The sequence below is a fragment of the Hemicordylus capensis genome, chromosome 1 (genome assembly GCF_027244095.1).
Source record: "Hemicordylus capensis ecotype Gifberg chromosome 1, rHemCap1.1.pri, whole genome shotgun sequence".
Taxonomy (NCBI): domain Eukaryota; kingdom Metazoa; phylum Chordata; class Lepidosauria; order Squamata; family Cordylidae; genus Hemicordylus; species Hemicordylus capensis.
The window spans coordinates 417,800,708-417,825,724 of record NC_069657.1 but is presented as its reverse complement, the minus strand read 5'-3'; the positions used below and the strand labels follow the sequence as shown (position 1 = coordinate 417,825,724).

The 25,017-nt window shown below is 45.1% G+C and overlaps 1 protein-coding gene across 1 annotated transcript in view; it reads right to left on the bottom strand.

Moving 5' to 3' along the window:
• The window catches only part of LOC128339432 (spermatogenesis-associated protein 7 homolog), a 185,694-nt gene that overhangs the window by 91,136 nt on the left and 69,541 nt on the right, over positions 1-25,017 (bottom strand). The window contains exon 4 of the mRNA XM_053283349.1: positions 5,849-5,941. Within this exon, the coding sequence (XP_053139324.1) occupies positions 5,849-5,941 (93 nt within the window). The remainder of the gene's footprint in view (positions 1-5,848; positions 5,942-25,017) is intronic.

The following is a 25,017-nucleotide window of genomic DNA, read 5'->3' as shown; positions in this document are numbered from 1 at the left end:
TCGTTAATCTTTTAATATTTCAAAAACTATTTAGCAGTGGATGTAGCCAGAACAAAAAATGCTGGAAAACAAGAAGTTGCAGTATGTTGGGGCTCATAAAATACCCAAATACTAAGTGGATGTGTACTTGGAAAACTAAACGGAAGTGCCTGTCTAATTCTCTACTATGCATTGTAGCAACACTATTACATAAGTTTTAAAAATAAATGGAGAATTTGACTTTTCCCAGATACCCTGAAAATAATTAAAGGATATGCAGAGTAAACTGTGTCACTGCTTGGAATATATTCTAGTATTTCAGAAAGACAGTTAAAATGAGAGAAAGAGAGCAAGAAACTCCCAGTGGGCCCTAATACTAAGGGTTTCACACTGATTCAAAGACAAAATCACCATCAATAGCCATATATGTGTACAGTGACTTATATTATTTATTTTTTAAAAAAAATCACTTGTAGCCCCTTTGGGGGACTTCCTAAAGGCTGGGGGGGGGGTCTGCAATGGTCACCCTCCCCCCGTTGGCCTCTTAATTCACCGCCGCAGCTTGTTCCAGGCTGATTTTCAGGCCTGTTCTGGCCTACAAAGATCGGCTTGTGGTGGCCAGTTTGGAGGCTGCCACGCATGCTCAAATGGCCTCTGTGAGGCCTGGCATGGTCTAGGGTCTCGTATGGACCATTTGAGCATGTGCGGTGGCCATTTGTTAATTTTTTTAAAAAAAATGGCCACCGAAAACAAAATGGCCACTGTGCATGCTCAAATGGCCTCTGCAAGGCCTGGCATGGCCTAGGGCTTCACAGAGACCATCTGAGCATGCATGGTGGCCATTTTGTTTTCAGCTGCCATTTTAAATTTTTTTAAAATTTTAAAAAATGGTGCCCTCCCACTTCAAGTGGCACCCAGGGCATGTGCCCTGCCTGCCTTACCCTAGGTACGCCCCTACCAGCACTCCACTATTGTGTTTCTTACTGCCTTCTAGATAATGGTAGAAAGTACTGATTTCATGGATAAAATCTTAAGTTGCTTAGGCCCATGCAGTGATAGTCAAGCTTGAGGGAGGACTAGGCCTCAATTAGAGTAACTAGAGTAAAGTGGACCTCCAAATAAGGAAGAAAGCCCTGGAAAATCAAATCCCTGAGGCCCAATCAAGAGTGAGGGGCTGGGTTTACTGGACAAACAACCTATAGCGGTGTAGAGAAGGTGTGTTAGGGTTCAGTTCTTCCTTGGAGGCCTCTGAAAGAGGTCTGATCAGCAACTACTGTAGGAAAAGAAGAGACTAATTGCTTTGGGCTGGGAATCAACTAAAAATTCCTTACCTGGAAGTGAGTAGGAAGGATGGGGACCAGTTTAGCTAGACGTGTCAGGGGATTTATTTTTGCTTAAGTGCTTCTGGGAATTTGTATTTGTCTAAGTGCTTCAGGTAATTTATTTTTGTTGAAGTGCTTGGATCTGACTGAATGGTTCTTTTAGTTCCTGGGGAAGAGTTTTCCTTGAATGGAAGCAGCGATTGTTGATGCCTTTATAGTTTTTCTGATCATCCAGTTATTAATAAATCCTTCTTGTTGTTAAAAGAGTGTCACTCCTTATTGGGTCCTGCCCTAGTCACACACTCTTGAAGGCCTAAGAGTACTCAATTGTTTTTGTGTAGGGAGGGGTTTTCCATTTTACTTCCCAGTATATTCCCTTGGAAGGGGGAATCTGCTCATATAAGAAAGTGGATGGTGGCAGCCTACTCAGGCGATTTGCCAGTTTTTAATTTTTCCAGACAGTTTAAAAGATAATCTCTTGTCACTTCTATCTGACTCAGTTCTTTAGCCTCCATGCCTGAATAACCTGGTCCAGGAACAGGTATATCAGTATCCTCCGCTGTGAAGACAGATGCAAAGAACTCATTTAGCTTCTCTGCAACCTCCACATCCTCCTTAATAATCTCTTTCTCTCCCTCATTATCTAATGGTCCAACTGCCTCCCTGGCAGGTTTCCTGCTTCTGATGTATTTAGAGAAGTTTTTGTTATTCCCCTTGATGCCTTTAGCTAAATGTTCCTCAAACCCTCTCTTTTGCATCTTTTATTGTCACCTTGCATTTCTTTTGCCAGAGTTTGTGTTCCTTTCTGTTCTCTTCATTTGGACAGGCCTTCCAATTTCGGAAGGAAGTCTTCTCCTTTATGGCTTCCTTGACTTTACCTGTTAGCCATGCTAGCACCCTCCTAGACTTTGTGGTACCTTTCCTCCTTTTGGGTATACGTTCTAACTGGGCTTCTAGTATTGTGGTTTTGAGTAAATATCATGCATTCTGGAGCAAAGTGACTCTCCTGATTTTCCCTTTCAGCTTTCTTTTCACCATACTCCTCATTTTGGAGAAGTTTCCTCTTCTGAAATTCATGTTGTCTGTGTTAGACATCTTTGGTGATTCTCTCCCCGCATGTATGCTGAATTTGATGGCACTATGGTCACTGTTCCCTAAAGGGTCAAGGTCACTGATATCCCGCACCAAGTCCTGAGTGCCACTCAGGATTAAGTCCAAGGTCGCCTTCTCTCTGGTTGGTTCCAAGCCCATCTGTTCTAGGGCACAGTCATTTAGCATATCTAGAAATTTGATCTCTTTGTCATTACCTGACTGTGAATTTACCCAGTCTATGTGCAGGTAATTGAAGTCACCCATTATTACTGCCCTGCCTCTCCTTGACGCCTCCCTGATTTCCTGCTGCAACTCCCAGTCACTGTCAGCGTTTTGATCAATGGCTACTAGTCTGGTGGCTATAGGCCACCTTAAGCCTCAGGCAAGATTCCTTTGAATACTAGTTGCAGGGGAGCAAGAGCAGGAGAAAAGGCATGCCCTCACCTCTTGCTTGCGGGCTTCCCAGAGGCATCTTGGATGCCTCGTTTAGCTCATTTAGCTCCTTCCTTGTCAATTTTTAAATCTTTATTGAAGACTTTTCTTTTTCGCCAGGCTTTTACCCTGTAGTTGATCTATCCCCCCCCTCCCCAGTTAGTTAGTTTTGTTTTATTTAGAATGTAATTTTAATGCTGTCTTGTTTTGCATGTTTTTGTACACCGCCCAGAGTCTTTGGAGTGGGCGGTATATCAAATGTTTCAAATAAATAAATAAATAAATCTGGTGGGCCATTGTGTGAGACAGGAAGCTGGACTAGAAAGGCCTTGGGCCTGATCCAGAAGGGCTGTTCTTATGTTCTTATGACAGATCTATCTATGGCTACTAGTCTGAGGGCTATAGGCTACCTCCAGCCTCAGAGGCAAGATGCACCAGTCTCAAGGGAATAACAGTAGGAGAGAGGGCATGCCCTCAGCTCTTGCTTGGGGGCTTCCCTGAGGCATCTGGTGGGCTTGTATGTGAAACAGGATGCTGGACTAGATAGGCCTTGGGCCTGATCCAGCAGGGCTTTTCTTATGTTCTTATGTAAATGAGTTAAGCTGTATCCCATTGTTAGTCACTAGTAATTTAGGAAGACCTTCTCTCGCAGGTCTTCAATATCCCCTGCAATACCAGTTGTAGGGGAGCAACAGTAGGAGAGAGACCATGCCCACACCCCTTGCCTGTGGGCTTATTGGAGACATCTGGTGGGCCACTGTGTACGATAGGACTAGACAGGCCTCGAGCCTGATCCAGCAGGGCTGTTCTTATGTTTATATGGGGTATGTGAAGGCCTTAACAGCTGAGAGCCTGTGTTCCCTCTAAGATGTGTGCCCGCTCACACGTTTTTTGATGTTTGCCCAGCTAATTTTAGATCCTGCTCATGTTTAATCAGGAAGGTCCCACTCTGAATGCATGTGTGCACACACTGCCTTGATACCCCCGCCCAGAACAAAACTCATTCTGTACACAGATGAAAAGAATTAGAGAGAACACTGCTGGGGGCTTGCAGACACAGTTCTCCACAAGATATCATGCTGTCTCAATACATACATGTTTGGGATTTGATGGTATTGTTCAATAAGGAAGCATACATGCCTATACAACATAAATCTTCATATACAGGGAGCTCGCTTTTGAAAGATTACAGTTTTTCTACCTTTCCCTGTCTAGCCTTGTAGGAAAAGTATGGAAGAGATTTATGATATGTGATGAGAAACATTTTATGTGTTTCACTATTGTATTTGAGTATTTTGGCCGAAGAGCTTAAATGCTCAAAAATGAACATTGAAAACTTGCAACTACCTTGAATGCCTGAAATCTTTGTCAGATGCAGCTGTGATTTGCAGCTTGCCATTAAAAAGGAACGTGCTGAGTTTTGCTACAGTGAGCAGTTTCATTTGTGGGAACGAAAGACAACCATGGCTTGGATTGGACAAATGAGATATACTACTTGAGGTCCTGATGTGCCAGGAATTTGTCCCTATAAATTTTGGCTTCAGCTCCAAGGAATGCAAAAGACAGAAAGAATCCCCTAGAGGTCATATGATGCCTTGAATTAGTTCCTTCATGTTCTGTTGGGCTCCTTTTTTATGCTTCTTGTTGACATGGCAAGACAGAGCAAAGAAAAGGAGTTGTTTGGCTTAGCACAGAATGTAACAGGTGTGAATTATGGATGCCTCCCTGTGTGAATTATGGATGCCTCCCTCAGGTAGTCCAGATGCTTCTGCACATTTATGAGCATAACATTTTCACTTGGGAAAGCTTGGATAATCCTGTTCCTTTGCTCAGTGATTTAAATGTATTAGGCCAAAGGTGGACAAAGGTTACATCAAACAGAAGACAAGAGAGGTGGCAGGCATGCTTTTGCATGATTACAGGTTTTTGATTTTTTTTAAAGAGCTGGTGAGGTAGACCAAAGTATAACCAGATGCATGTCAGCTCAGCTTCTTCAAATCATTCCTCTCCTTTGAGGATGGCTCTTTTGTCTGTTGTTGGCAGGTTGTTCCATCAGAAGGGCCCTTTATCCTTTGGGATCCATCCCTTGGGAGACAAGAGGGTTGCTATACCATGGAGGGTTATAGCAAGAGACAAGGCAGGGAGGAATGCCACACAGAGACAAGGGGGAAGAGATAGGGTACCATATGTTCTCATTGCCTCTGAAAATGCCCTCATTTCAACAAACAAACAAACAAACAAACAAACAAACAAACAAACAGAAACAGCCTTGAAGAAAGGCAATCTGTTTAGTATTTGCCTGTCTCCATGTGTGAACCACCTGGCAGACCTGGCTTTCTTTGAACCAATGGCCAAGTCTACCAGTTCCTGGAGGCTAGGCAACCAATCCAAGAGGGGAAAGCCAGCACTTAGACCTGACCACCTTTGCACCAGTGGTCATAGTTATCCTGGCACAGAAGGCCAGGTCTGTCTACCAGCCACATGCAGGAGGTCCTGGGTTGAACTGCCATCTGTTGTTGGGCCTAGAGGAGCCGCCACCAAGGAGCTGCCACCATTGCACCACCCACCCTTTGTAAGGTGCCCTCTCTCCCACCCACCCACCCTTTGAATCCCTCTAGAAGTAGGAATCCTCTTTGCTTGTAAAGGGGAATCCTCATTGGATTCCCCTTTGCAAGTATAGCCCCTCGAGCTGGGTTGAACCGGGCTGACATGGTTTGAGCCTATTTAACCACACAAACTGAGCCACTGGCCGGTTCTAATGAACCGGTTTGTGGACTGGCAGTTAGGTTCGAATTTGATTCGAACTCAAAACCGAACCACCGAGAATAGTTCTGTGCACACTCCTTATAATATTTAGAAATCGGATTCCTTCCAAAATATGTTGTTTGCTTTTGGGTTTCAGAAATCATTTCTAAGCTATTTTGCTGATGTCAGCTGAATTAACAAACTAGCCAGTCTCCAATGAAAAGTTAGATTGCATTTATCAGTCTGATGGCATAGTTATCATTGTATGTTACAAATACCTTTGGCAGATAGCAATTTTCTGTAATGCGTAGCCATGTGGTCTTGAAGGATGCACTGACTTGATAGTTTGCAGGAAGAACTAGGAGAAAAGGCTAAGGGAAAAAACAAACTTTATTTCAGCCATCACACTTAAGACATATCTTGCACATTCATTCCATAAGATTTGGAATCTTTTGCTTGCAAATAAATACATTTTCTTTATGAGAAACCTGAAGCAAAATAAAATGCAAGAGATAATTCAGTGTAGCTTTTTTTCTCTCTCTCCTTTGATTACTCAATCACTATAGTTTGCAATAAATAATGTATGTGTTTTCTATGCATTCTTATTAATTCACCATTTCTTCATGTGTTATGTCTCAAGAGAATGCTGTGTTTGTTCTTTAATCTTCAACATAATCTTCATTTTGAAAGATTTATAAACTAAGGACTGAGGTAGAAAGGCAGGAAGAAATGTGTGTATCTGTCTGTCTGCTTTACCGCAGTACAAATCTTAAACTAGACTTTGCCTTTATATATGTTTTTCAGAAATTTCATTGTAGTCAGATTAATCAAGAGTAAGTGAGGGCAGATAAAAAGATCTGGGATTTGAAAAGTTTTCTTTTATTACCTTTGCTTTCCCAAGTTGCCACACCATTAAATATTCATCACATGCTATGCCGCCATGCAGCAAAAACTCTGATGTGCTGAAATGTTGCCAGCTGACCAGCCAAAAAACACAAACAAAAGCAAAAAAGCCCAAATCCGACTGGTGGTTGGGGTTTTCTGTTTTTTGTTTCTTTGGCTTGTTTTTTTGTTGGTTTTTGAGCCAGTTGCAAATTTTAAAAAAGAGAAAGAAAGAAAATAAAAGACAAGGCTACTTCTCCTCTCAGCCTTTTATTTTATTTTATTTTAAAGCTGTACCGCTTCAGTGAATTCATAGATTTTGCTCTGGGCAAAATCATAAAAACCCTCCCCAAGCTACCAAACTCCCTCTTAAGACCCACCAAACACTTTCTGACTTGATTCACTCTGCCTACTGACTCTACTTGCTGACTCAGCAGTGGTCTGCGGACCCCAACACAGAGGGCTCCATCCCCCAAGCCCAGCTAAGGTACCTCATTTTTTATTTTAAGAGCTAGCAATCCAGGTTGGAAAGAAGCATGGAAAGCATACTCTTTTATTTAACCCTGAAGAGCCTTACAGATTTAATTATTATAGTAATTATTAGTATTATTTTATTATTCAGACCAAGAAAGTGTGGGTGCTATGTGTGAAGCAGCGCTTGTACTGCTGTTGAGCTCTGACTAAAGCAACACCAGCACTTGCATGGAGGGGGCGAATTTCAACCATTTCCCCTTTCCCCCAAAGCTCTTTGTGCTACCCAAAAACATGTCCTTAAGGGCTGTGCGACCCTTAGGGGATAGTTTTGGTTGACACAGAGCACTTCTGCGGGAAAGGGAGGCTGTCTAAATTCACTTCCCCTGCAGGATTGCCAGTGCTTCTCACCAGCAGCATTGACTGGTTTGTTTTATCCAGACATCGAAGGACCTGGGATGGCTGAATTTTATTATCAATATTGTTGTTATTATAGCTATCGTCGCAAAATATAGGCTGTTCCCAGTAAAGTTGCTTTTTGTAACTGGCTGATGGTGATTTCTGTGGTGTTACAGTCCAGGCGTGATTTATATACTAAATATGCTCATTAGCTAGCATACCAAATTAGGCCTGGCTCATAGTGTCACCAAGTGACCAAGTTCTTTTATATGGTGACCATGTAGGATCTGGGCACATGGAAGAAAGGAGATAAAACCAATCCTCAAAGATTCAATGGTGTTTTGGAATTGCACATAGGGCGCCAATTACCACTGGGATGGTCTTCTTCTGCCACAGCCTTTGTAGATCTTTGTATTTTTGTTATTTTTTTCTATTGCTTTTTCTTTTATTCTGCTATCACCTGGTATTGCTATGTCGATTATTTTAACTTGTTTTTCTTTCTTCTCAACTACAGTTATATCTGGTGTATTGTGTGACAGATGTTTGTCTGTTTGTAGTTGGAAGTCCCATAATATATTTTTGCATCATCATTTTCTACAGCTTTTTCAATTTTATGGTCCCACCAATTTTTGGCTACAGGTAGCTTATATTAGAGATATGTATTATACAGCTAGCTTCTTCTTCTTCTTCTTCTTCTTCTTCTTCTTCTTCTTCTTCTTCTTCTTATTATTATTATTATTATTATTATTATTATTAATGCTTTTAACTAGGTTTTGTAAGAACAGAGAAATCAGAAATTAAAGATTTCAGTTAAAGTTTGCTTAAAATTTCAGTAAAAAATAAAGACCTGGAACCTAGATCTTTAGCAATATACTTGAAACAGGAGATTAGGATTGGGATATTAGGGTATAGTTAATAATTAATTAGGGTATAATTAATAATTTTAATAATTTGTTTTATATTGTTTTATTGTGTTTTATGTATTTTAACCTGTGATTTTAGTGTTGGCATCTGTACTGATTCCTGTACTGATTTCTGTACTGATTCCTGATTCCTAGAGATTTACATATCAGGCGGTATAAAAATATGAAAAATAAATAAATAAATAGTGCTGAAACCAGCCACCTACATGTAAAGGCCATTAATGTTAGGGTACACATTAATGTTAATAGGACAAAGTGGGCAGCAGAACAGAAGTACATAATGGGCAGTGGAAGTGCCTTTCATGAAGGAAGGGACTGATGGAAGGCAGGAAGGAAAAACAATCCATTATCAGCAGAGAAAGGTGTTCTGCCTGTAGTGGGTCTGGGGGAGGAATGGGTTCACTTTGATGGGGCTGCAGAAGGACCAAGTTTGGCTCCACATCCATTACCATGAGTGGGGAGAGGCTAAATTGTAGATCGTGCTTGAGATTCCCTGTATCGATACAAAATATCAAAAAGTCTCCAGGTGAAGCTTAGAGTTTCGATGCTTAGTTTTTATTTGTGCTCTTCACAGATAAAGGACACCTTTCTAGTTCAGATGAGCAGAGTCGCTGTGGTTTAAACAAACCGCAATATCAACCTCATAGCTCAGCAATGAAACCCATGAGGGAAGGGGAGTGTACTTAATATATTTTATTTACATACTGTTATTCCTGATGCAAGCCAACGAGCCAGAAAATGTAAGATGCTTAAGCAAAAGGAACCAACACAGGGATGAGGCCACAGCTCAGTCATAGAACATCTTCTTGGATGCAGAAGGTCCAAGGTTCACTCCCTGGCATCTCCCAGATAGGGCGGGGAAAGACTCCTGCCTGAAACCTTGGAGTGCTGCTGCCAGTCATTGTGGACAATACTGAGCTAGATGGACCAATGGCCTGACTGGGTGTATGGCAGTTTTCTATGTCCTTATGAGAAGCTAAAAGACAATAATCAAGCCTTCAGTTTTTCAAAGCAGTCAAGCCCTTTTGTGGTTGGGGGTGCAGCGGGGTGTGTGGTGACAGTGGGGAACAGGAAAGGTTTGCACCAGGCCCAGGGAAATGATGCTTGAGCACTACCTGATATCACAGAGGCCAAGAATATGGGATAGGAGGACAGTCATTGGGTATGACACAGGATGATTAATGGCAGTTCTCTTGGCATTGAAAACAAAGCAGTGTACAAGTACAAATACAAATACGACTGAAATTTATATACCACTTTTCAACAAAAGTTTCCAAAGCGATTTACATAGATACAAATAAATCACAATCACAATCTGAAAAGCAAACGTAAGACAGACACCAGTAACAGCCACTGGAGCTGGGGATGGATAGAGCCAGTTGCTCTCCTCCTGCTAAATAAAAATAATTAGCACTTTTAAAAAAAGGTGCCTCTTTGCTCAGTTAGCAGGGGTAGCAGTGTAGCTGTGGTTCCTGAGATCTAGACATTTTGGGCCAGGTTGGACAATATCTTACCAGCCCACATGATTAGGAAGGGGCCACACTGAACTTGTGCCAATTGTGACATCTTTAACCAAAAAGGTGGGGTGTGTGTAGAAGGGCCATTTGGATTAACATCCCCCCATGTCATAATGGGATGTGCCAGAAGGATCTGCAGAGGATGTCACAACAAGTGCACTCTCAAGATGTCACAACAGGTGCACTCTCCAGTGAGAAGGAAAGCCCATCAGAAGCAGCCCTAAGAGGCAATTTGGAGATCTGGTCCAGAGCAGTTCTTACGCCTTGCCACAGCTGCCAATGTACGTGATGCACATAGAAATGTAAGAAACCACGGTGGTTCACACAACTGCTAGGGCAAAATATGCCTCCTACCCTAGTACAGGAGCACTACCTTAGTGTGCTTGCTACCTAATGTGCCGGCTATAGGCCAGCTCCAGCCTAAAAGGCAGGATGCCTCTGAGTACCAGTTGCAGGGGCGTAACAGCAGGAGAGAGGGCATGCCCTCAACTCCTGCCTGTGGCTTCCAGTGGCATCTGGTGGGCCACAGTGTGAAACAGGATGCTGGACTATATGGGCCTTGGGCCTGATCCAGCAGGGCTGTTCTTATGTTCTCATGTTCTTATGTACCAATATTTGATTGTCTGCAAGGGAAAAACAAGGTCAGAGGCTCCTTCTGTGTTTGTGTAGTAAGCAGCACCTGGGCTGGAGGGCTCCCTCCTACCTAGAAGCTGTACCCAGTGGTTGAATGAAGTAGTAGGTAAAGCTCCTTGCAGATGATCAAATATTGGTAGCACACACAGCTCCCACACTAGGATAGGGTAGGATAGCTCCTACACAATGGTGTCTCCTAGTAATCATTGCGTGAACCACCCTACTATTAGTTGAAGTCAGCTTTGAATAGCACAAAAGTCATGAAGTCTTCACAGTTTAGAAAAAGTCAGCCTTCTCCTTGAGCCTTTTTCTAATTGATAATTTTTACACAGTCACTTACAAGCTTTGTCTGTGGCTCAAAGCAGGTCAAGAGCTGGTCATGGTTTTCTCCCCTTTCAGAGGCCCTTTGTCCTTAGGAAGTTCAACCTTTCCTTAGTCCCCCTTGCCCTGCTTTTCAAGATATAGGTTGGCACCAACATGGGAAGAGCTGATTGTGGGTTCATGGGCTCACTGCCAGGGGATAAAGTGTTAGCATTACATTTTGCTTATTGAATTATCAAGTCATAGTAAGTCCGAGTGTTATTGTGATGGATGTAAATATGACTATGAAGCAAAGTCTCCTTAAAAAAAAATAAAAAATCCAAATCCTTAATTTAATGTTTGCTGGAAAGTTCTCAACACTGAAAGAAATGAGATTTTGCTTCCCACAATATGCAGTAGACTGCATTCTACATGCAGAGCAGAGAGATAACTGATTTTGGCTATTTCAGTCAGGGAGGGGCAAATTGTTATCAAGGGAATTAAAGAGATGGTTTCCAACCTTTTTTAGTCCTTGTAAAATATCTCTTTCCATGCATTTTCAGCTCTCCTATGAATAGTGCACTTTTCCACTCAAGGATTCTTCTTTCAAGAATGACACAGAGGCATTATGGCTGAATGATTTTGGTAAGATAATGTTAAAAATTTTAAACATAGCCTAAAAGTCTGAACTTGCTCTTTCTTTCTGACTCCTTAGGCCATTTTGGTGTGTTTAAAAACAAAACAAAACCAAAACAACTAGGTCAGCTCAAGTCTCGGTTTGCAGCTGAAGCTAGGTATGTGATTGACTGTTTAATCCTTTGTGTCCCTGAGAGGCAATTTTAATTATCTTGTTAGACTCCAGCATGTTTATTGCAGGTAGTAAGGGCAAGAATAAATGCAGTCTTTGCAAGTTGTTCATACCTGATGGGCAGCATGGGTCAAAGTGACCTTTTGTGCAGCTTGGAGACAAGGTAGTACTAATTTCATTCAAGTCATGTTCCTGAATGCCTTTCCCATTAAGCTCCAGCCATCAACAGGAATCTGGATCCACTGCAGCTGAGCCTTGCTGACCAGAACATGTTCAGGAAACGCAGATATTAAGGACATTTTATGGAACCTTGGAGTCAGATTGCAGGATGGGTCACTTTGAGTTGTGTTGTATCTGTAAGCTTGCCCTTAGTAATAAACCTGATTCTGTCATTGGCTTTCTGCAAAGTAGAATTAATATGCAGTATTGTTTCTATGACTGCTTATTAGATCTGCTGTTATTTAAAATGAATGTTGAGCTGAAGTTTCTCTAATGAGAACTTCTGGCTGAAATTCTTAGGACTTGGGAGGATGAAATGACTCAGACTGCCTATTTTTCATTGACACCGCCCTGTTTCATAGTGCTAGGGACAGTGCTCCTGCCAGCAGTCATCACTGTTTTCTAAGGATCCTGCTCCATGGGTGGCTTCATCCGATGGTCGCCAAGTTAGTAAGCCAGAAACTAGAGGTTTCCAGGTCGCGTGTGCTCCTGGAGGGTGAGTCATCTGAATCCACCCATGCAAGTTTACTGACTTTTGCCCGAGATTCTCCTCACACTTGTCACCAAGATTTGAAGTTAAGCAGAGAATCATGGGCAAGAGTCAGGCAGAAGTTGGCAACCAGTGTAGCAACCTGATTTGGGTGAGTTCAGACATACCAAAGCTATAAGACTGCTGTTCTTCAAAATCTGAACTCTTGTATGGCGTGCCTCAGGGCTCCATATTGTCTCTGATGTTGTTTAACATCTACATGAAAACACTGGGAGAGATCATCAGGAGATTTGGTGCAGGGTGCTATCAGTATGCTGATGACACCCAAATCTATTTCTCCATGTCAGCATCATCGGGAGAGGGCATAACCGCCCTAAATGCCTGCCTGGAGTCAGTGATGGGCTGGATGAAGGATAACAAACTGAAACTGAATCCAGATAAGACGGAGGTACTCATTAGGGATGTGCACAAAACCGGTTTGCCCGGTTCGGTTCGAATTCGGACCAGGTTCGAACCAGGAGGGGTGATTCGGTTTTGGTTTTGCTCGAACCTCCCCCTGGTTTGGTTTGAATTTGAACCCATTCGGACACCCAGAAATTGGTAGGATGGTAGCTGGCACCCAGGGGTATCTGCCATCCAAACCCAAAGCAATCAGACACTCGTAAGATTTTTTATGAATTTTTGAAAATTATTTCTATTTTTTTCTCATAGGATATAATGGGACTCCAACCAGCCCATTATTCCTTATTGTGGAGCACCCATGGGTGCCAACAACCATGCAAACCCCGAAGCAATCAGACACCCCTATGATTTTTTATGAATATTTGAAATATTTTTAATTATTTTTCTCATAGGGTATAAGATTTACTATTTATTTATTTATTTATTTTTACATTTTTATACCGCCTTTCGTTAAAAGAAAACCCCAAGGCGGTTTACAAAAATTAAAAACATACAGGAAAAAGCAGTAAAAACATCAAGCTAAAAACAGGCATAAAAACAAGACAACAGATAAAAACACACAAGAACAGCAGTAAAAGACGATTATGTAAAAGCCTGGGTAAAAAGCCAAGTCTTTAAAAGCTTTCTAAAAGCTGTGATGGAGTCCGAGGAACGAATGGCCACCGGGAGAGCATTACAGAGTCTAGGGGCAGCAACAGAGAAGGCCCTGTCCCGAGTGCACGAAAGCCGGGCCTCCCTCATTGTTGGCACCCGGAGCAGGGCCCCCCCAGATGTCCTAGTCAAGCGGGCAGCAACCCTTGGGAGCAGGCGGTCCCTCAAATACCCCGGGCCCAAACCATTTAGGGCTTTAAAGGTCAAAACCAGCACCTTGAATTGGACCCGGAAACAAACCGGCAGCCAGTGCAGCTCTTTCAAAATGGGGGTGATATGTTCCCAATGGGCAGCTCCGGATAGAACCCTCGCTGCCGTGTTTTGCACTAGCTGTAGTTTCCGGATATTCTTCAAGGGCAGCCCCACGTAGAGCGCGTTACAGTAATCCAGCCGCACCGTGACTAAGGCGTGGGTAACCGTGGCCAGATCTGCCTTCTCGAGAAAGGGACGCAACTGGCGCACCAGCTGAAGCTGTGCAAAGGCACCCCTGGCCACCGCCTCCACCTGAGCCTCCAAAAGCAGAGCCGGGTCCAGTAGTACCCCCAAGCTGCATACTTGCTCCTTCAAGGGGAGTGCAACCCCATCCAGAACCAGTAAAATCTCCTCATCCCGATTGGCTCTCCTACTGACCAACAGTACCTCCATCTTATCTGGATTCAATTTCAGTTTGTTAGCCCACATCCACCCCATCACGGCCTCCAGCCCCCGATTCAGGACATCCACCGCCTCCCTAGGATCAGATGACAAGGAGAGATAGAGCTGAGTGTCATCCGCATATTGCTGACAACTCAGTCCAAATCCCCGGATGACCTCTCCCAGCGGCTTCATGTAGATGTTAAACAGCATGGGGGACAAGACCGAACCCTGCGGGACCCCACAGGCCAATGGCAATGGGGCCGAGCAGTAGTCCCCCAGCACCACCTTCTGGACCCTCCCCTCAAGAAAGGACCGGAACCACTGCAACGCAGTGCCTCCGATTCCCATACTCGAGAGGCGGCCCAGAAGGATACCATGGTCGATGGTATCGAACGCCGCCGAGAGGTCCAGCAGAACCAACAGGGATGCACTCCCCCTGTCTAGTTCCCGGCGTAGGTCATCCACTAGAGCGACCAAGGCAGTCTCAGTCCCATACCCGGGGCGGAAGCCAGATTGAAAAGGGTCCAGATAATCCGTATCATCCAAGACCCTCTGCAGCTGGGACGCCACCACACGCTCCATCACCTTGCCCAAGAAGGGAAGCTTAGACACAGGTCTATAATTGTCCAGGTTGGAGGGATCAAGGGAGGGCTTTTTTAATAGAGGTCTTACCACCGCCTCCTTAAGGTACGATGGCATCCTGCCCTCCCTTAACGAAGCATTAATGATCACCTCCAGCCATCTGCCTGTCCCCTCCCTGGCAGCTTTTATTAGCCATGAAGGGCAAGGGTCAAGAGCGCACGAAGTCGCCCGCACACTGCCCAGGATCTTGTCCACATCCTCAGGCCGCACCAACTGAAAGGAATAGACAACAACGGGACCAGATGGTACCAGAGGCACGTCTGCCGGAACTGCCAAAACTCTGGAGTCCAGGTCAGCACGGATGCAAGCGACTTTATCTGCAAAGCGACAGGCAAACTGATCACAAAGAGCCATAGATGACTCCTCCCCCATTGTCCGGGGGGATGTGTGGAGCAATGTTTTCACCACACAAAACAGCTCTGTTTGCCTGCACTGAGCAAACGCAATGGAGGTGGAGAAAAAACGTTTCTTCGCCGCCCCCACCACCACGGCGTAGTCCCTAAAATGGGTTCTAGACCGTATTCGATCGGATTCGTGACGACTCTTCCTCCAGCGTTGCTCCAGCCGTCGTCCAAGTTTTCATCGCCCTAAGCTCCGAGGAAAACCAAGGAGCAGAACGGGCTCCACCAAGCCGGAGAGGGCGCTTGGGGGCAACTGTGTCAACAGCCCGGGCCATCTCTCCATTCCAGAGATCAACCAAGGCCTCGACAGGGTCATCAGCTCTGGACACTGGAAACTCCCCGAGGGCCGTCTGAAATCCAAATGGATCCATAAGCCTCCGGGGGCGGACCATCTTAATCGGCCCACCACCCCTGCAGAGGGCAGACGGAGCAGTCAAACTAAACCCCACCAGGTGATGATCTGTCCATGACAAGGGAGTGATCTCAAATTCCCCCACCTCCAGATCATTTATTTCCCGGTTGGCAAAAACCAGATCCAGAGTGTGTCCCGCCACGTGGGTAGGGCCCGATACCAATTGAGACAGGCCCATGGTTGCTATGGAGGCCATGAAATCCTGAGCCACACCCACTAGGGGGGCCTCGGCGTGGACATTGAAATCCCCCAAAACAATAAACCTGGGGGAACCCAAAGCCACCTCCGAGACCACCCCCGCCAGCTCAGGTAGGGAGACTGAAGTGCAGCGGGCTGGTCGGTACACCAACAGAATCCCCAGCCTATCTCGGAGGCCCACCCTCAAGGACAAACACTCGAAATTCTGAGATTGCCTGATCACCTGGAAACGGGGAGGGTCTCTCGAAAGATGACTGCAATGCCTCCTCCCCGGCCCTCGAGGCGGGGCTGCTGCACAATCTGGAAACCTGGAGGACATAGCTGAGAGAGACCAACCCCGCCCAGCACATCCAACCAGGTCTCCGTCATGCATACCAGGTCAGCACGCTCATCCACAATCAGATCGTGGATGAGAGATGTTTTTGCGTTAATTGACCTGGCATTCAGCAGCACCACCCTAATCCTCGAAGGAGTGTTCTAAGGATCCTAACCAGCCCATAATCCCTATTGTGAAGCACCAAGGAGCACAAAAGTGGGTTAGGTGGTAGACAACCCGGGGTGCCTACTATCCACAAAGTTCCAAGGCAATCGGACACTCCTCTGATTATTGGTGAATTTTTAAATTATTTTGGAATTCCTCATAGAGAATAATGAGGATTGCAGCAAATGTATAGCTTCACGTCGGGGAGAAAGGGGTGTCCTAGAGTGAAGTGTGGTGGGTGGTAGTTCCCAAGGTGGGCAAGGAAGCTATCAGAATTATTTGAAAGAAATTGGGCAAAAGGCTGATTTTTAAGTGATTTTTGAAGTTTACGTGACTTTAAGGTTTTTCTCCATAAAGAAGAATGGAGGTGTCAGCAAATGTATAGCTTCACGTCGGGGGGAAAGGGGTATCCAAGAGCAGAGTGTGGTGGGTGGTAGTGCCCAAGGGTGGCCAGGTAGTTATCAGAATTATTTGAAAGGAATTGGGCAAAGGGCTGATTTTTGAAGTTTATGTGTCTTTAAGGTTAGCAATGAGAGTGGATTCATGGTTTGTCATTGAAAATCTTATATGCTACCAAAGAATCTACACTCAGAACACTTCAGAAACAACAAAAACCAGTGCCCCATGGGTTAGCAACCCATGGAGATGGTTGGTACCCTCGCTCTGGGCCACCCCAGCACCCCCCAAGTGCAGTTATGGGGCTGCTGAAACCTCCATTCTTCCCTATGGAGAAAAACCTTAAAGCCACTTATGGGGTGCTGGGGTGGCCCAGAGTGAGTGGTGGTCTAGTGCAAAGAGGGTGCCATCCACCCCCATGGGTTGCTAACCCATGGGGTACTGGGTTTTGTTGTTTCTGAAGTGTTCTGAGTGTAGATTCTTTGGCAGCATATAAGATTTTCAATGACAAACCATGAATCCACTCTCATCTGCTAACCTTAAAGACACATAAACTTCAAAAATCAGCCCTTTGCCCAGTTCCTTTCAAATAATTCTGATAGCTTCCTGGCCCCCCTTGGGCACTACCACCCACCACACTCTGCTCTAGGCCACCCCTTTCTCCCTGATGTGAAGCTATACATTTGCTGACACCTCCATGCTTCTTTATGGAGAAAAACCTTAAAGACGTGTAAAATTCAAAAATCACTCAAAAATCAGCCCTTTGCCCAATTTCTTTCAAATAATTCTGATAGCTTCCTTGCCCACCCTAGGAACTACCACCCACCACACTCCTTGCTACGACACCCCTTTCCTCCCGACGTGAAGCTATACATTTGCTGCAATCTTCATTATTCTCTATGAGGAATTCCAAAATAATTTTAAAATTCACCAATAATCAGAGGAGTGTCCGATTGCCTTGGAACTTTGTGGATAGTAGGCACCCCTGGTTGTGTACCACCAAACCCACTTTTGTGCTCCTTGGTGCTTCACAATAGGGGATATGGGCTGGTTAGGATCCTATTATACCCTATGAGAAAAATAATTAAAATATTTCAAATATTCATAAAAAATCATAGGGGTGTCTGATTGCTTTGGGGTTTGCATGGTTGTTGGCACCCATGGGTGATCCACAATAAGGAATAATGGGCTGGTTGGAGTCCCATTATATCCTATGAGAAAAAAATAGAAATAATTTTCAAAAATTCATAAAATATCGTACGAGTGTCCGATTGCTTTGGGGTTTGGATGGCAGGTACCCCTGCATGCCAGCTACCATCCTTCCAATTTTTGGATGTCTGAACCAGTTAAAACAGGTTCTAACCAGTTCAAATGGAACCACCCCCTGGTTCAGTTCGAATTTGAACCTGCAGCTCGAACCTGATGGCTGGTTCGGTTCAAATTCGAACATTCGAACCACCCTGGTTTGAATTTGAACTGGTTCGAATTCGAACCGGTTCGCACATCCCTAGTACTCATTGTGTGGGATGGAGAGACAATTTTGATCTGCCTGTTCTGGATGGGTCACACTTCCCCAGAAGGAACAGGTACACAGTCTAGGGGTGCTTCTGGATTCAAACCTCTCCCTGGTCTCCCAGGTTGAGGTGGTGGCCAGAAGTGCCTTCTATCAGCTTCGGCTGACATGCCAGCTGCGTCTGTTTCTTGAGGTGAATGACCTCAAAACAGTGGTACATTTGCTGGTAACCTCCAGACTGGATTACTGCAATGCGCTCTATGTGGGGCCGCCCTTGTATGTAGTCCAGAAACTACAGTTGGTCCAGAATGCGGCAGCCAGGTTGGTCTCTGGGTCATCTCTGAGAGACCATATTACTTCCGTATTGAAGGAGCTACACTGGCTGCTGATAAGTTTCTGGGGAAAATACAAGATGCTGGTTATAACCTATAAAGCCTTAAACAGCTTGGGCCCTGGGTATTTAAGACAACGTCTTCTTTGTCATGAACCCCACTGCCCACTGAGATCATCTGGAGAGGTCCATCTACATTTGCCACCGGCTCATCTGGTGGCCACTCAGGGACGGGCCTTCTCTGCTGCTGCTCTGAGGCTTTGGAATGCACTCCCTAGTGAAATAAGAGCCTCCCCATCTCTGACAGCTTTTTAAAAGTCTTTAAAGATGCATCTGTTCACCCAGGCTTTTAATTAATATTGTTTTAATGGTTTTAATGCTGTTTTAAAATATTCTTTTAAAAAAATTAAATTGTTGTAATGTTTTAAACTTTTCATTTTTGTTTTAACTAATATTTTACTTTTTGTTTTTATTTTGTTGTAAAACGCCCAGAGACGTAAGTTTTGAGCAGTATAAAAATATGTAAATAAATAAATTATTATTATTATTACATTTATATCCCGCTCTTCCTCCAAGGAGTCCAGAGCGGTGTACTACATACTTGAGTTTCTCTTTCACAACAACCCTGTGAAGTAGGTTAGGCTGAGAGAGAAGTGACTAGCCCAGAGTCACCCAGCTAGTTTCATGGCTGAATGGAGATTTGAACTCGGGTCTCCCCAGTCCTAGTCCAGCACTCTAACCACTACACCACGCTGGCTCTTATTGATAAACAAACAATCAAACAAACAAACAATAAAATATAAGAACATGGTTCCCAAGCAGTGAGATATCAAAGTTGAAGGAGGCCCTGGGACAAGAATTGAAGATGATGCCCTGCTTCGCCAGGCAGTGGCAGCAGGCATCTGTTAGGAGGACATGAGTGTGCCTAGCTGTTAGGCTGTGAGCAACCTCAACAAACTTGTGCAATGGAGAACTCCTTAGTAATTACAGGTGAAACTCGGAAAATTAGAATATCGTGCAAAAGTCCATTAATTTCAGTAATGCAAATTAAAAGGTGAAACTGAGACAGACGCATTACATGCAAAGCGAGATAGGTCAAGCCTTAATTTGTTATAATTGTGATGATCATGGCGTACAGCTCATGAGAACCCCAAATCCACAATCTCAGAAAATTAGAATATTGCATGGAACCAAGAAGACAAGGATTGTAGAATAGAACAATATCGCACCTCTGAAAAGTATAAGCATGCATATGTATTCAGTACTTGGTTTGGGCCCCTTTTGCAGCAATTACTGCCTCAATGCGGCGCGGCATGGATGCTATCAGCCTGTGGCACTGATGAGGTATTATGGAAGACCAGGATGCTTCATTAGCGGCCTTCAGCTCTCCTGCATTGTTTGGTCTCATGTCTCTCATCCTTCTCTTGGCAATGCCCCATAGATTCTCTATGGGGTCAGGTCAGGCGAGTTTGCTGGCCAAGCAAGCACAGTACACTGTATACTTTTCAGAGGTCCGATATTGTTCTATTCTACAATCCTTGTCTTCTTGGTTCCATGTAATATTCTAATTTTCTGGGATTGTGGATTTGGGGTTTTCATGAGCTGTACGCCATGATCATCACAATTATAACAAATTAAGGCTTGACTTATCTCGCTTTGCATGTAATGCGTCTGTCTCATATATCAGTTTCACCTTTTAATTTGCATTACTGAAATTAATGGACTTTTGCACGATATTCTAATTTTCCGAGTTTCACCTGTAATAGCCACCAGATCTTGTAAGATAGTGAGGTCCTCCAGTCTAATTTTAATTTTTAAATTTTTCAGTTGTACTGTCCTTGGGGCAAGGACTGGTCTAAACTGTTTGTATTAAAAAGATCTGGCAGCTAAAAATCTGTTGAAATTTTGGGGACTGATCTTCCACCACCAGATTCACAGCAATATGTATCCAGCTATCCAGTGCTCACATTGCTTCTGACACACACGCACACACACAGAGACACCCCTATTAAACTTTTTTGCAGCCTCTTTTTGCTAGACAAACACCTTCTTACAGGTGTAACTGTGAACAACAGTGTGAGAGAGGTAATGGTATGTGTGAAATCTGCAGGATGAATGCTTCTTCCTTGGCCTGGAGCATTGGATTTTCTTGGATTTTTAAAATTTTTATTTTTGGCCATTTTCATTTGTGATGCCATTCCTTCCAAATAGCTGTGAAAGGCCCTGAATCATTTTGGACACGTTTCACTCAGGGTTGCATAGCACCATGGGTTTTGTAGTCTTATATGGCTATGCTTAAACGACCATCACTGAGATAAACAACCTCAGAACAGTGGTACGTATGCTGGTAACCTCCAGATTGGATTACTGCAGAGCACGATATGTGGGGCTGCCTTTGTATGTAGTCCGGAAACTGCAGCTGGTTCAGAATGCAGCAGCCAGGTTGGTCTCTGGGTCATCTTGGAGAGACCATATAACTCCTGTATTGAAAGAGTTACACTGGCTGCCGACAAGTTTCCAGGCAAAATACAAAGATGCTGGTTATAACCTATTAAGTCCTAAACAGCTTGGGCCCTGGATATTTAAGAGAACGTCTTATTCGTCATGAACCCCACCACCCATTGAGATCATCCGGAGAGGTTTGTCTCAGAGGCGTAACTAGGGAAAACGGCGCCCGGGGCAAGCACTGAAATTGCGCCCCCCCCGCCGCACCCCCCCCGCCACCCCCCAACATACTGTGCATACATAACACATGTTTGCCCACCATAAGCAGATTCCTACATCAGATGCCAACATGCAGTATATACTCCTATGTTGTGGAGGAGGAGAGCTGGTCTTGTGGTAGCAAGCATGACTGGTCCCCTTAGCTAAGCAGGGTCCACCCTGGTTTGCATTTGAATGGGAGACTAGAAGTGTGAGCACTGGAAGATATTCCCCTCAGGAGATGGAGCCACTCTGGGAAGAGCATCTAGGTCCCAAGTTCCCTCCATGGCAGCATCTCCAAGATAGGGCTGCAAGAGACTCCTGCCTGCAACCTTGAAGAAGCTGCTGCCAGACTGGGGTAGACAATACTGAGCTAGATAGACCAATGGTCTGACTCAGTATATGGCAGCTTCCTATGTTCCTAAATACTACTGCAGCACACACACAAGACACCTGTCCCATCCTGACACTCAGCCAACTTCCATAATCAAGATCCTATACACACACACACACCACAACTGCCTACTCCTAGATTGACAAGGAATACAAACCACACCTAATGGCACAGCAGGGAAGTAACTTGCCTAGGGAGCAAAAGGTTGCAGGTTCGAATGGAAACACCTATATCGGGCAGCAGTGATATAGGAAGATGCTGAAAGGCAACATTTCATACTACGTGGAAGGAGGCAATGGTAAACCGCTCCTGTATTCTACCAAAGAAAACCACAGGGTTCTGTGGTTGCCAGGAGTCAAAACCAACTTGATAGCACAACAAGCCACACCAGGGCTACCAACTTTCCAATAAGCCTCTGTACCCCCTTCTCAGTGTTCCAACAAGCCAGCAGCCAAGTCAGGTACAGAAACATCAAATTGCATTTGACTTAAAGCAAACATTTATAGCCAGGAAGGAAGGAAGGGGGAAGGAAAGAGATAGATACATAGACAGATAGATAGACAAGGAGTGAGGTAGTAAGGGAGAGCGAGTGAGAGAGAGAGAGAAGGAAGGAAGGAAGGAAGGAAAGAAGGAAAGAGGGAAGGAAGGAAATAGATAGATAGATAGATAGATAGATAGATGATAGGAAGTGAGGGAGAGAGAGAGAGAAAGAAAGAAAGGCAGAGAAGAGGGAAGGAAAGAGAGAGAAGGAGTGAGGGAGAGTGAGTGAGAGAGAAAGAGAAAGGAAGGAAGGAAGGAAGGAAGGAAGGAAGGAAGGAAAGAGATAGATACATAGACAGATAGACAAGAAGTGAGGGAGTAAGGGAGAGCGAGTGAGAGAGAGAGAGAGAAGGAAGGAAGGAAGGAAAGAAGGAAAGAGGGAAGGAAGGAAAGAGATAGATAGATAGATAGATAGATAGATAGATAGATAGATAGATAGATAGATAGATAGATGATAGGAAGTGAGGGAGAGAGAGAGAGAAAGAAAGAAAGAAAGGCAGAGAAGAGGGAAGGAAAGCGAGATAAGGAGTGAGGGAGAGTGAGGGAGAGAGAAAGAGAAAGGAAGGAAGGAAGGAAGGAAGGATACATAGACAGATAAGAACATAAGAACATAAGAACATAAGAACAGCCCTGCTGGATCAGGCTCAAGGCCCATCTAGTCCAGCATCCTGTTTCGCACAGTGGCCCACCAGATGCCACTGGAAGCCACAGGCAGGAGTTGAGGGCGTGCCCTCTCTCCTGCCATTGCTCCCCTGCAACTGGTACTCAGAGGCACACCCTTGAGGCTGGAGGTGGCCCACATAGATAGATAGACAAGAAGTGAGGGAGTAAGGGAGAGCGAGTGAGTGAGAGAGAGAGAGAGAGAGAGAGAGAGAGAAAAGGAAGGAAGGAAGGAAAGAAGGAAAGAGGGAAGGAAGGAAAGAGGGAAGGAAGGAAAGAGATAGATAGATAGATAGATAGATAGATAGATAGATAGATAGATAGATAGATAGGGAGAGAGAGAGAGAGAGAAGGAAGGAAGGAAGGAAGGAAGGAAGGAAGGAAGGAGACACAGACAGACAGACAGATAGATAGGGAGTGAGGGAGAGACGGCAGGCACACCTCCCCAAGGAGATGAGCACATCTGGGAAGCAAGCAACTCTTAACTCACTCCAACATTCCACCAGGAGAGCAAAGCAGCATTTTAGCTTCATAGTCAGCAACTTAAGGTCAGACTACTACACTAGTTTGTCCAGGGGTCTCCTGGGGAAGAGTCCAAGCCCCGTGGTGGGTGGTGCCGTGGCGGTCTCTACTTGCGTCCCCCCACCCCAACTCTGGAGACACACAGCCCCCCACACACGGGCACTTTTGTTTTCGACACAAGAGATGTGCTAAGTAAAGTGCCCTTTCCTGGAGCGCGCCCCGCTCGTGCTATCTGCAAGTCTTCTTCTCCGTCCTCCATCTTTCCCCCTCATTGCTGGACTCTCCGAGCAGCTGAGCTGCCTGCCGCCGCTAGGAAGCGGGAGCCCCCCACCGCCCCTGAGCAAACCGGGGCTTCAGTTCAGAACTTCAAGAGGATCTCTGTCCTGCTTCTCCCCCTCCCCCTCCCCCCAGCCACAAACCCCTCGCCCTCGGCCCTCGCCTTGCTTTCTCCAGACTCCATGTCTCAGTCCCGCCGCCGGGAAAACAAAGGTGCGGTCCACTTTGAAGGACGCGACACAGCACAAGCCACTGAGGAAGGCACGCTGCACTGGGGGACCTTCCTGCTAGCAAGTTGCGTGGCGCCAGTGCCCACTCTCTGCTTTGAGAGAGCATTGAGCAAACTTTGCAAAATAATAAGAAAGATCATCACACACACACACCTTATTGCGTTGCTTGTGGCACTGCTGATGATTAAGGCAGGCAGGCTGTCGAATCCTCTTCCTCCGCTCCTGTGCTGCTGCTGCTGCACAAAGCGCTGCGGTCTCCTGCCTTGTGGTCGCTGCGTTAGGAAGACGAAGTCCACGCGGCGGCAGACACGCATGCGCGGCGTGTCACCAGAACAGACACGCATGCGCGACTGGTGGGGGGGGGCGCCACGCGGCGGGGATGCCACGTCAGCAGACTGATGATGTGATGAATTGAATGACGTTCCCACCCACGACGCCGATTCGCCGAAGCGGCAGCAAGCAGGCAGGCACTCAAGTCACTGCACTTTAGGCGCCCGCGCCGTGGCGGCGCCCAGAGCAATGGGGGCGGGGGCGCCGGGACCCGGAGAGGGGGAGGTGGATGAGGACTGCTCAATGTGTCCCACTGCCTGCTGCACAAAAAAGAAAAAAAAATCAAACAAAAAAAATTTTTTAACAGAAAGGCAGGGGCTCTTTTTGGTGCCCCCCACGTGGTCAAACAGAGTGGCGCCAGGGGCACGTGCCCCCCCTGCCCCCCTATCGTTACGCCTATGGTTTGTCTGCAGTTGGCACCGGCTCGTCTGGTGGCTACTTTGGGACGGGCCTTCTCTGCTGCTGCCCCAAAGCTTTGGAATGTGCTCCCTGCTGAAACACGAGCCTCCCCATCTCTTACAAGTTTTAAAAAATCTTTTAAAATGGCTTAGGCCCTGTGTATCTAAGAGAGCGTCTTCTTCACTATGAGCCCCACTGCCCATCTGAGGAGGTCCGTCTCCAGTTACCGCCAGCTTGTTTGGTGGCTACACAGAGGGGGCCTTCTCGGTCGCTGCCCCGATATTGTGGAATGCACTCCCTGCTGAGATACGATCCTCCCCATCTCTGGCAATTTTCAAAAAAACACCTGAAAACCCATCTTTTTGCCCAAGCTTTCTCAGCTTTCTAAATTTGAGGGGTTTTAATCTCTGGTTTATTTTTAAAATCATTAAATTGTTTTAACTTTTTGGATATGTTTTTAACTGGTTTTATGCTATTGTTAACCACCCAGAGATGAAAGTTTGGGGCGGTGTACAAATTTGATAAAATAATAAATAAAATAAATAAATCTGTTCACCCAGGCTTTTAATTAAATACTGTTTTAATAGTTTTAACATTGTTTTAAAATATTGTTTTAAAATTTTAAATT